At 46.9% G+C, this 13,364-nt stretch overlaps 1 protein-coding gene across 2 annotated transcripts in view; it reads right to left on the reverse strand.

The window, feature by feature from the left end:
• Nucleotides 1–13,364, reverse strand: part of Kit (KIT proto-oncogene receptor tyrosine kinase) — an 82,647-nt gene that overhangs the window by 39,875 nt on the left and 29,408 nt on the right. For both annotated transcript variants that reach the window (NM_001433901.1, NM_022264.3), the window contains 3 exon segments: nucleotides 2,078–2,214; nucleotides 3,433–3,714; nucleotides 5,684–5,953. In NM_001433901.1, coding sequence (NP_001420830.1) covers nucleotides 2,078–2,214; nucleotides 3,433–3,714; nucleotides 5,684–5,953 — 689 coding nt within the window.

Below are 13,364 nucleotides of genomic sequence, written 5' to 3' on the forward strand. Positions count from 1 at the left end.
AACACTTAGGGATTTCCATAATCTTCTGTGGCCCTCAGCAGACCCAGAGCCACCCCTCCTATGTGTTTCTAGTGCTAGAAGCCTGCCATTTCTGTGTGTGGGGTCACTATATCCCATGGTAGAACAAAATGAGCGACATCCTCCTGCCTGTCTTTAGGCCAATGTTTCTACCTTCTGTGCCAAAAGGCACGGTGATCAAGGGCAGATGGAACGCCACTCTTCCTTGGGTCAGAGAGTCCCCAAAAGGGTGCTAAACACAAGGTCTGAGGTGGTCCGTGTAGAACAAAATAGCTCGGTCACAAATGATGTGCTAGGTAACACCCAAAGCCAAAGACCTTAATTTAGCATCCCGCCAAGCTTGCCTTTGAAAGCCAATAGACGGCGTAGCGTTCGGAAGCATTAGAAAAGCACCGTATAAACCCCAAGACTTTTAAGCTTGAACCAATAATGGAGACAACTCTAAAGATCTCATTGTAGCCTCAATTTCTCGAGAGTGAAGCTTCCTCTAAATGGTCAAGATCAAACATTATGGATTTTTTAAATAATCTGATAGTGCTAACAGCATTCCAAATTATGCCAAAGGATCAATAAAAGATTCATGGTGAACCCTGGCAGAGGGCCAGGAGTCCCATCTGCAAGTCACACATTGCATGCTGTCTGCACGTGATTTGGTTTTTCTTTAACCCTTGGAGGCACACACTGGGACCTCCCCAAAGAGCTCCTAATACTAAAGACTTAGCTACCATTGCCAGTGGGTTAATTGGGAATGGCATGTGGGGCTCCTGGGAACCGCGGTTCAGAACAAAACCGCCTGGGGCAAATTGAATTTCTCATCTTAAAAGGGCTAATTTTCAAGTATACACAGGCTCAAATATACACACACCGTCTAAATTGTTCTCTCATCTGAAATCGAGGATTATAGAAAGCCAATTAATATGAGATTGTGCTCTGTAAGGCTAGCCCCAAATCCATACAGAAGCTGTTGTTTCTATTGCATTAAGATGGTCTGAAAACTAAAACTTGTTCCTCTGAGGAATTGGTTTGAAAGAACGAGTCTCCAGCACAATCCAGTCTCCAGGCCAGTGGCAGGCTTCACAGAAGAAGCAAGTCATCATCCATCGTCCATCACCCTGTGGAGCACCAGGGTTATGCACTTTGCACAGCACTCTCTATGCCAGCCTGAAATTGCCAACGGTGAGCACTGGCCAAGAGGAGGAAGAGGAAAAAGAAAATGTACTTCTTTCTTTCCTGTTCACATTCCTACATGTTAAAAAAAAAGAGAGGAACTACTGATGGCTAGGCAACTGTCTCACTAAAATTATTTAAAAGTAGAAGAGGAACTCAGTCAGTGGGAATTTTAATGGAAAATAGTGGGGAAAATTTAAGAGTTATTGATTATTTGAGACAAAAAGAAAAGAAAGAAATATCCAGATAAAACAGTCTAAAATCGGCTAGACGGTGTCCTTGCCTCACAGGCATAAGGCCTTTGGGGTCAAGCCTTAGAACTGAAAGACAAAAAGATGGCGGAAAGAAGGATTTGGCTAAAAGGTATGTACGACATGTCCAGCACAGTATCTGACACAGATAACCAGCCTCCAAAGGGGAAATCCAGAAAAAAATCCAATTATCCAAAATGATGCGGCCATCCATTCTACGGGGTTCCGAAGAGCATTGTGGGCCATACATGACAGCATTTATTCTTCACAAGAAGAGGGGGAAAAGTGTTGACAACTCTTTCTGTCATGTGCCCTAAGCAGACAATAGTTTTACCTGAAGTACGTGTTATCTAGATAATATACAGTTGTTCATCGATTTTCTTCTTCTTTTTTTTTAATTTAAAAGAGTGTTAAGTAATAACCTGAGACAGATGCCCTCTCTTTTCTCAAACACAGTAACAATGTGGCGGTTACTCATCACTGACAGTAAACACCTATGCTGTAATATACACAGCTAGCCAGTATGTGAACACACCTCAGCCAGTTGCTAACAGCTAGGCTTACCAGCAGACTCACCCCTGGTCCAACTGTGTAGAGAACACAGACACTGCAGCACAGGAGAGGAATTAAACAGAACTCACCTGAGGGTTCAACTTTATCCACATGGAGTCCACGGATGTAGACACGTCTTTTATGGTGCATATCACCGTAAATGTGTCCCCTTCCTTAAGGAGATGACTTGTTTCGGGCACAGACACCACTGGGATAGCTTTGATGGCTAGAACGGAAAGGAATACAGCCCCGAAGTCAGTCCTTCTGCTACAGCGGGAACCTAAACTCGTCTTATATTTAACATGCTTTTTTTCTTTTTAAAAATGACTTTTGTTTTATCTATTAGTGTGTATCTTTGGATGCATATGCCATGTGCGAGGGTGCCTGAGAAAGTCAAGTGGGGGGTGTGGAAGACCCCGGGGCTGGAGTTACTGGCCCATGTCGGGAGCTGGGATCTGAGTGGATCCCTTAGAAGAGTGAGCAGCAAGCACTCTTAACTTCTGAGCCACCTCTCCAGACCCAACCTTGCATTTTCTTGACTGTGCACAGCTTGTGTTAGGTATCATTAAATAATATACAAAGCATAATACTAACCAACCTGTATCATTTGCATATCTAAATATAGAACTATGAAGTCATTCACTGTACAAGTAAAGTCATTCCTGCTGAGTGAAAAAGACAGGAGTGCCCAGTAAAAGACCATAAATACTTCTGGCATTTCCCCTCGGGTGGAAGAGGGTAGCATGATAAAGCAGACTTAATCTTTACCCTTGATGATTTCTTGAGGACCTAGCCTACAGCCAATAGTATTCTTTTATAGCCAAATGGGTCCTTTTCCCATATATTATACAATCACACCTTGCTTACTTCTAAAAACCCCAGGTTATAAATAATTAAAATTCCCTTCATTTTAATGAGTACAATTTTTCAAAAGCAAATTAAAAATTCTCCTCATCAGTTGAATCCCAAAGGGATGCTGAATTAGGGAATCTCAACTCTAAAGCCTAGTTTATCTCCTGGCTACTGGAGGGTTCAAGGTGATGTCATGGTAACAAGTTCCCCGGGTTGTAGGCACTTTCTTTCCCAGAGCGTGAGCGGCTTGGGAGCCAGTCAGCTATAGGGAAAAAAAAAATCAGGTCACGTGTTCATACATATTAATGTCCTTGTAGACTAAGGTCCTCAAATTAAATCTTCCCATTGAGTAGGGACACTTGTGGCAAGGATGTCACTTGGGGATGCCCTAAACCAGCAGGTTTAACGACATCTTAGCTAGCAAGAGCCATGGACCTGTCACTCTGGAGGAACTCACGAATGTCTACCATCACCTGGTCCTGGTCCTGTGTCCATCAGCTGTGTCCTGATGCCCTAGGCTAAGTGGGAAGAGAGACGTCATCCCCGGGAATAGGGTTTCCATCTCCCACAAGATGTGAGGGAGGGGACGTACCTGCTCTCACTTTGAGGGTGAATTTGTCAGACCGCATCCATTTGCCCTCACGCTGGGCAGCACACCGGATGCACAGCCGGTGGTAGGCGCGCTTCACGTTTTTGATGGTGATGCCAGCCTTGGGGTTGGGGACGAACTTCAGGTCCGTGGGGAGAGATTTCCCATCACACTCAATGAGGGAGTAATTGGACACCTGTGGGTCTGTCAGGGGGCAGCGGACCAGTGCGTCGTTGTCTTCTTTGCCAAACAAGGGAAGGCCAACCAGGAAAAGTACGGCAGGATCTGTGAAGCAAGACAAAAAAGCCAACGTGCTGGACCTGGACACTGAAGGCACCCTGCTTGCTGGCTTGTTTCCACAGCGTCTCACAATGCAGCCCTGGCTAGTCTGGAAACTTGCTTGTAGACCAGGCCGGCCTCGAACTCAGAGGTCCACCTGTCTCAGCGGGGATTAAAGGCGTGTTCCGCCACAACCTACTCTCTGAAAACATGTTTAAAAGATTACAAGCTTGAGATTACAGGCTTAAGAGATTACAAGCTTGAATAACACAGTGGATTTCAAAGTTCGCTCTTTTGTTCATCATGTACAAGTCTGAGCTAGCTTATCCATACGTAGACCCTGCGCATGCAGACCTAAGGCCGGAGTGGAGCTTCTGATCTCCCGGAACTGAAATACTACTGAGTGCCAGTGAGCTGCCCAGTGTGGGTGCTGCGAACCAAACTGGGTCCTCAGCAAAAGCAGCCAGTGCTCTTAAGGGTTGAGCTTCCTCACCGGCCTCCAGCACCCCAGCTTTTCATGTGGGTAACTAAGGATCAAACGCAGGTCCTCATGTCACTTGACTGACAAGCTACCGCCTCAGCCCTCTGAAATTCTGTTTCCAAATTATCCTTTCTACCTGGAAACCAAATGTTATAGACACACCAACAGAATCAGTTACCACTGAAATATATGTCACTTAATTAAAACAAACATCAGAAGCTGCAGGTGGTTTTCTGTCTATACTTTCTCAGTCACCAGGGTGGAGGAGCCTCCCTCCTCTCCTCTCCCTTTCCGTGACACACACTAGTTAAGGGTCCGAACGTGAAGAAAGGGTGCGAGCTGAGTGGCTCCCTCAGCCATCTCCTCAGACATGCAGGCATCTACACAGCTTGCCATGAAGCTGAATGGCGCCTTCCTTACCATTTGGAAATTACAAAATGTCTTCTCCAATGTCACCAGCAGCTTTCGGGTGGGCCCGACAGTCCCGGAGCCGAACCCTCAAGCTAAGCTGTGGCTTATCGCTGAGCACGTCTCCTCAGCTGCCCACTTAAGGAAGGACGACTGATAAAGCAAAAGCACAGTCAATTTCACGGCGATCTTCCGAGGCAGCTTTATTAACCCCTGTTTGAGCATGCTAAGATTTGTATAATTGTGTTTCCCTAACAATCCCCTGAGGGAGACTGCTCATCTTATCTGAGGCCCACAGTGAGAAATGGAGGCCCTACGCAGCACACCTCCCAGGCCCAGGCAGACATCCACCAGAGACTCACAGAACTGCCCACTGTAAGTGACAGACCCAGTCCCGGTACAACTGGTGCTACCGCCTGGACTGCCTTTTTCCTGCCTTCTCGTTTGTCTCTTAGACAGTCATTAGCGTTGTTTCACATCACCCAAAGGATAGCGTCCTGCGGGTTCTTGACATGAGAGCAAACACGCAACTACAAACTGCTGAATTCGTCTAGAAAATGAGGTACAGGGCTCCAACTGTCACGTCTCTTTGTCTTTTGTTTCCGAGAGGCTGTAAATTGTTGAAAAGAACCAACTCCGAGAGAGCTTATGACTGACAAGGGATGCTTAGCTGTCTGAGCTGTTTTCTGGAATTTACTCCCTAAGTCTTTTGAAGTGCTACTCTGTTCGGGCCTTTTGAGGCCTTCGGCTCCCTGAAGTGTTTTTTACTAAGTGGGAATATTTAGTATCTCCAGGCATTTAAATACAGTTTTCCCAAAGGGCCTAATTTCTTCTCAGGGTTGACCCCAAAGCACCAGGACAAATGGGTTAACCAGACTGGAATCCAGTTCTGGCCTTGCAGACCCCCAGCTGGGGTCACACCCAAAGCCATGAGGAAGTTGGGGAAGAAAAACAAGTACATTAGGCCTCCTTGAACCAGCTAGCAAAATTCTGCCTGTGCTCTGGTCAACTACGCGGCCACTTAAAAGTAAGGACAGGGTAGCGAACACTCCAGAGCACAGCGACACAGAAAACGGGAGCGTTTACCTCTAACGAACACGTAAATAGAGCTCCTGAGGCCGCTGCCGCTGACGCACGTGTATTTGCCCGTGTGAGTGGCCTCGGCTTTTTCTCGAATCCATTCGCTCTGCTTATTCTCAATCCTTACATCGAGGATCTCGAAAGTCCATTTGACAAAGGCGGGGTCAGTGCACGTCAGCCTGATGGTGTCCCCGGCTTCAACTATTAACTCTGACTGGGCCGGCTGGATGGATGGTGGAGACGGCTCCCCTGGACTCGCAGATGGCTGAGAAGTCCCTGCCAAGAAAAACAAGGACTGTGCTGAGCGTGAGCCGTCTTGGCAAAATAAAGCCTTTCTTCTAATATCAAGCCGCTCCTCGTCTGTGTACGCCACAATAAAAATAGCCCTGCTATTTGTGGCTGCAAAGGGAATTCTGTCGAAAGTTTAGACTCATCTATATAGTTATTCTCCGCAACCTTCAATTAGTCCTGCGGGTCACACCTGGTGTGCAAGCTATCGAACTAGACCCAGAGCTTTCTTGGGGTCAACCATGCCCAGTGACGGCGGTCGGTCCTTGTGGTGTGGTTACAGGAAGATACACCTTAAAAACCACTGCAACGCCTTACACAATGGAAACCAGAAACCAAAGTGAGCGGCTTGATGTATTCCCCAGCGCTGAGCCACCGGGTTTAAGTCGCCCTTGCTCAAGTAACGGAGCCCCAACCTCTACCCATTAGAGTAAAAGGCAACAAAGACAAAACAAAAAGACTCTGTTAAGGTAGGAAGGGAGCTGACAAGAGGCTGACAGGAATGGGACGGAGGGGACTCTCTCTCTCTTTCTCTCACAGACACACACACACACACACGTATGCATGTATGTATGTACATATATATACTATAATATACTATATACTATATGCATATACTATATAAGCTATAATGCGCATATGCACACTATACATAGTGCATATGCACACTATATAGACATATGTAGTATGTGTGTACATAACTGAAAAGTACATTAAAAAGAATGTGCATGACAGAAGGACCTCTTTTTTTATTTTCTTCAAGCTTTGGAATTCACCTATTTTGATACAATACTCCTTACAGGGCAGTGCTCACGGTAACAACATCTACAAACCTCCAAATGTTACGGTAAAAAGAAAAAATGACAGAGTCTGTCCAAGACAATAATGACAGGGACCACAGTCATCAAAGGTCAGTAAGCATCAGCAACCAGGGAGATGCTGAAGGGTGGACAGAGCCAGTCTGGGCTCCACGTCTCAATGGCCCAGTCTGGTTATGGAGATAAAGCTGCGAGGACTGTTTCCAGAGGCCTAGGAAGCCTCTGGGGATAAAATAAGAGGTGCTAGGGTTGGGGATTTAGCTCAGTGGTAGAGCGCTTGCCTAGCAAGCACAAGGCCCTGGGTTCGGTCCTCAGCTCCGGGGTGGGGGGTGGGGGGGGGTGTGCTATTGTTTCAGTTCCTTATGTTCCGATGGTGTAAACCCTTGCTGAAACATCAGAGAGGGAGGATGGACATATGGAAGGACGGACTGACTGTTCCAATGAATACAGAATACTCTCAGGACACTGACAGCAAACTTGACCCAAACCTTTAGTTGACACCTCATGTAATTTGGTGAAATTTAAAAAACAACTGACACTGGATGTATCCGGGGTTTTTATTCTCAACAATGACTTATAAGCTCAATCTTCACACACGCTATAAGATAAAAAGTCTTATTAGGATACAAATGAAGGTAATGTCTATTGTCTTGTTTCTAAACCATCTTCAATGTTGTTATCATGGCCTCACCAGATGATGATGACGACAGAGATTCAGGTTTAGAAAAATAGAGGTTCACATTAAAGGACTATCCCTCAGAAAGATACTCCAGGATTACAGGGATGCTCGGGGAGAGGAGGTCTTGTGAACGGCCTGAGAGCCTAAGTTTGGTTCCTCAGTAGTACCACATAAAAGGTCAGGCACGGAAGCATGCCACTGTAACTCCAGGCGGGCAAACAGAGACAGCAGATCCCAGGTGCTCAAGCTCTGGCTGGCTGGCCCAGCCCAGACAGCAGGCTCCAGGTCAGTGAAAGATCACGTCTCAGGGGAGAAGGGCAATAAACAGTAAAGGAAACACCTGAGGCCCTCCTCTGACCTCCATGCACAGGGCTGTGTGGGCCCATGTACCCGGACCCCTTATCTCCTCAGCTCCCCCCTCCCCACCCCATGCTCCCACCCACACTCCTCAGTACGTCAGCTGAGCTAGGAGGCTGCTCTGAAATACACATTTCGATGTGCATACCTGATATTCAATTCGGCAAACTTTCAACTGTCAGTGTATTTGTCTGTCTTTCGTCTCCACCAAGACTTTTGTATCACTAAATGCATACACGTCCTTAATCACGTGTGGCTATGCAAAGTAGTAAGATTTCACTCCTTGTCCCTGCACATGTTAATTAATGAACCAAAGGAAATGACATATGATAAAACTCAGCACCCTAGAGACAGAATCTAATGGGGAGGGAGGGTCAGACGGCAAACACAGCTGCTCCCAGCAAGGACTTAGAAGTCCTTGCCGAGTGTGGGCTCCTGCTCACCAAAACAAAACAAAACAAAACAAAACAAAACAAACAAACAAGAATGACAGTCCTCTGACAGACGGGGCGCGTAAGTAGACAGCTATGAAAGGCCTTAGCACTGGTGATGTCAACACATCCTCCGCTCGGAGCTTCTTCCCTAGAACCTCAGGTCTCAGGTCAGCCTTAGGCAGGGACTCACACATACCCCACCCCGCAACGGCACTCTGTAACATTATTCCATGGAGCCGGAAAGCAGAAAGAACACAACTGTCTACAGGCAGATGAAACACACATGTTGGGTGTTAACGCAATGAAATATTAGTAAGCCATAGAAAAAGAATGAGGCGCTGACATGCTACAACACGAAAAGGCATGAATAAAGGCTTGTCCTTCCTTACATGAAATACCTGGGGTGGGGGCGATTCAGAATCAGAAAATAGTGTGGTGATGTTGGTTACTGGGGGCTGGAGGAGGGGAGGGAGCTCATTTAACACAAGGTCACTCTGGCAGGAGAAAGAGGTCCTGGAAACGAGAAGGAATGGTGACTGTCCCACATGTCCCCGACTGTGTACCCTCTCTCATCATTGCTGAACTGGATACTTTAGAATAGCATACTCCATGTTGAGTATATCGTACCATTGTTTAAAAAACAAAAAAAACCTAAATAAAATGAAGCTGGGCATGGTGGTACACGCCTTTTAGTCCAGCACTCAGGAGGCAAAGGCAGGCAGATCTCTTGAGTGTGAGGGTTGCCTAGTCTACTGAATGAGTTTCAAGATAGCCAGGGTTACATAGAAAAACTCCATTTCAAGGGAACCAGCCCAACCAACCAACCAACCAAAAACCTGAAGTTAAAATAAAACAAACAAAAATCCTGAACGAGAGTGTCCTAAGCCTTCTCCAGCCGGCCCTGGCTCACTCTTACCTAACACTCTGAGGCTCCCAGTATGGCTTAAATTGCACCATTAAAAACAACTGCAAAACAAACAAACAAAAAACCACCTGAATTCCTCACTGGCTGCTGTTCTAGCTGGTGATGCTCACTGTGCACCTTCCTGGAAGCAGCCAGTGTTGAAAGAGCCCTTTTAACTCTGAGCTGAAGGACCTAGAAGCCCATGCTGACACGGCAGGAGCTGGAGCCCCAGACACTTGTATTCTAGGGTGACCAACTACTTCTCACACCTGCCTGAATCATCTGACTTTATCCCCAGACCTGTCTAGGATGCACACAGATAGTATATTATGTATCAGTTACATATATTAAGTACATGCTGTGAAAACACACACACACGCATATGTGTGTGCATGTAATTTGGAAACAGCTGAAGGCTCATGATTAACAAAAACTGTAAGGGGTGCCTCACTGGGAGATCTACTGTTAGATTCAATGTGGGTGAAATGTTTAGATTAGATTAAGATTAGAGGGGGCCTCCAGTCTGCAGCCTGTATTCAGCACGTCTGAGGAGAACTTCTTGGGAGGAAACTGAATTACAATCCAGAGCTTGCATTTGGTGTATGGAGCACGTGCAGCAGGAATGGCTGCTCAGAATACCTCTGAGAACTCCTCTGAAACTCAAAAGCAACCAAATCTCAAAGAAAAGAACTTGGCTCTCTATTAAAGATACAGTATGTTATATGGAAACTTTCCTTTAAAAAAGAAAAAAAACTGTCTAAGACAATACCTGTGTTTATTACAATGTATCAATTAATGAAACTGAGTCCCAACCAAGAATCCTTCCCGACTGGCTGGCTGAGCCTGCTGTTCCCCTGTGGTAGTGGTTGGCTCTTGTTAATTTTGCCTTATTCTTTCAAAAGGACCATCCCTGCAAAGCCTGGATTTCTGCGTGGGGTTCAAAGTGGGGAAGTCATTTCAAAGTCTTTCCTCCTTTGGAGGTAAATATAAGGAACCAGATAAAGTAATGGTTGAGAAGGAAACGCACGTAGTCTGGTTTTGGAGAAGTAGGCCAGGAGAAGACAGAGCCTCTAGACCGTGCAGCTCAAATGTTCCTCAGTTTCTGTGCTTGGTTATAATTTATAGTAAAAAGAAAGTCTAAGGGCTGGCGTGAGTGTCACTTTGTTTCTGACATACTTTTACAGCCCCAGAGGAATATAGCGGGTAAGAACCAAGATGAAAGGATCCTGGTAATTGCCCACGACACCCTGGAGACCTTACAAAGTCGATCCTGGGAATAGAACTAAGCTGGGAGCGGTGAGGAAGGACTCAATGAATGTCATATGGGCCCTCAAACCACTCCCAGAGGCAGGGAGACTCTGGGTCACCCACACACTAAGGGAAGCCAGGTCACAGAGGGCCTAGAACTGTCTGCATGCTGCTATGCAGAAGCCAGCCACTTCAGCAAGAATCTATCGCATAACTAAAACACAGTGCTGGTGGGCAGCCGACAGCCTTGTACAGAAGACAGATAACATGAATGAACTAAAGAGGGAGGGAGGGAGGGAGGGAGGGAGGGAGGGAGCAACGTGTTACAGGCTGAATGAAAGGGGGCAGCTACTGTGCTTCCCAGAAGGACCAAAATAGGTTCCAGGGAAAGCGACTGTGATACTGGAGTCTGGGGAATCTGCACACAGGCTTGAGGAAGAGAGCAGCTTCTCAAAGTAGATGGAGTCAGGGAATCAGGGCAAACCACTCCCATGAGGGGGTGGACTTACAGCATCCCTCAGCAGCGAGCTGTCAGCCTCTAGTACGGTCTGCACACCCGTCCTGTAGTCTTAGAGACCAGGGATGCAGACTGTGCTCAATAAACAGCAAGAAGGAGTAAGGGATGGGAAGGTGCATCTAGGAGATGGGCCAGTGGCTAAGAACACCATCCTACACCACACCACACTGAGTGTGTCTGTTACCCGCGGCGGCTCAGGGCGAGACACTGCACTAAGCCTCTCATGTTTTGGGCCAAGTCTTTTGAGGAACCTATATCTGTGACACAAGGGAGATGCGACTCTCTGCTAGGACTGACAGAGGAGACCAAGTAGAGAAACACCGGCGGAGAATGAGGCCTGACTGATTTGCCCAGGTTTCATAAAGTAATGGGGACAAGTCTGCAGTCAGTCATGTTGTGTAAGAAGCTGGGGTGAGGGGAATCTCAAGGATCTTGGAAGAAGCCTCGTTCCCCAGTGCCAGAGAAGGAAGCTCCGAGCAAGTCAGGGGTGCCCTAGCAGGCCAGGAATGGGAGGCTACCCTCTCCATCCCCTCCTACCTGCTCTGCTGCATAGGAACTTCTGCCAACTGGATCCACCTGTACCTTAAACCCTTCCTGCCTCTGCAGCAGAGTGCAGGAGCTCAGCGCCTCAGGATCACGTCCAGATCACAGCTTTCCTGTAACGTGTGCTTACGCTTCCCTGCTTTTGGGGTTTTGTTGGTTACTGTTGTTTCAATCTTTTCCATAAAATCTTGCTATTTCGCTCAGGCTGGTCTCCAATGCCTAAACTGAGGTGATCTCCAGTCTCTGTCTCTTGAGCAATAACACCACAGAGGGCAACCCAGCTCCCGGCTTTCAGCTTTCGTGCCGGCCGACCTCTTAACGCTCTGTTAAGGACTTCTCTCGGATTCCTCAGAAGCTCTTAGTGGGATGTCCCCACCCCCACCCCAAAATCTTAAACAGCTATCTAGAGGCAAAGAAGATGCCCCCGGGCTGCCTGTGCCTTCTGAAAAGCATACCCAAGATCAAAGAGATGTCATGTTCTGCTGCTGCTAAGGGACTGAAAAGGACTCTGAGGGTTTTACAATCTGCCTTTCAAGCACAGCTACACGCTGACTGAAGGACAGAGCGAAAATGTGAAATGTTTGGTTTGGCTGTGATTTAATATTTGTACATTTTAAATAAAACCCATAACTGGCTGCGTTTGTTTTTCAAGCAACTAGCAAGGGGGGGCGGGGGTAAGTGGAGAGGCTGCACCAGGTAGAAACAGACACACAGACGTTCTGAGTTCTACTGATGGAAGTCTCCTCACCCAAGAATTAAAGTCCAAAAGTCTCAAGAGATGTGAGAGTCCAAGTCCTGCTGGGGGTGTAGCTCAGTGGTTAGACCTCAGACACCAAAGGCCCTGACTTCAACTCCAGAGGACGTCTTATACTGTGGTGGGGCACCTGGGTCTGTAATCCCAGCCCCTCTTTTAAAAAAAAAAAAAAGCCTGACTAGGAGAGTCGGGAGTTCAAGGTCATCCTTGACCTCAACCAACTAGGCTAGTTGAGATCTCATCTCTAAATTTCCACCCCACAGAAAACGTAGATCATTGCTCTTAAGGTGCCTGCCGAAAATCCCAGGGGCTAGCAAGTCCGCCCAGCAGATGAGGCATTTTTCTGGCAACCTTGATCTGAATTCAATCCTGGGATCTGAAAGAGAGAAGGAAAGACCCGCCTCCTTAAGAGTTACCTTGTGCCCGCCATGCACGTGTGTCATGGCATACACATGCCCATAAACATATGCAAATAAATAAAATAAAAAGATAAATACAACGGTGTCATCTAAACATTTTTGAAAAGTCCAGGACCCATAATCAAATACTTAGAAATAAGGGATAAAGATAAAAGGTTCTCCTTAAGGATCTGGGGCAGGACACGGAAGGTCCTCGAATGCCTGTGGCATATATAACTAGATGCCAGCAGGTCAGTAATTCCTGGTCCAACACAGCCCAGTAAGGGTTCTTAATCGCTTTCCAGAACTGCTTCCAGACAGTTACCAGAAGTACGGGTTTTCCCAGGAAAATACTTTCCTTTAAAACAGTCCCTGATCACTCATCCTAAGAAAAGTCCAACTGAGTGTCTGAAGAAACAGGACTGCCCGCTGGCCCTGGCTCAAAGATGCCCGAAGAGAGGAAGCTCCCCCCAGCCACTAGGAACTTGGCCTTTGGGGAATGACAAGTCCTGGGTTTGACATGGACGATGTATGTGGAATGTGTAGGAAGAATTCCTCATTTCCACTGGGTTTTCCCCGCCATCCAACACAGCTCCCGCTGTAAATATGTAGGTTTCTGTGTTTTGATTTCTGGAAAGCACTTATTGAAAGGTGAACCAGATAAGAAGCACCAAGGAGTGGTCTTTAATAAACACCAACCAGAACAAGGGCCCAGCCACCATCTGTGCGGCCGTTGGCTAGGGATGG

The sequence above is a fragment of the Rattus norvegicus genome, chromosome 14, assembly GCF_021556685.1.
Source record: "Rattus norvegicus strain SHRSP/BbbUtx chromosome 14, alternate assembly SHRSP_T2T, whole genome shotgun sequence".
In the NCBI taxonomy this organism is placed as follows: domain Eukaryota; kingdom Metazoa; phylum Chordata; class Mammalia; order Rodentia; family Muridae; genus Rattus; species Rattus norvegicus.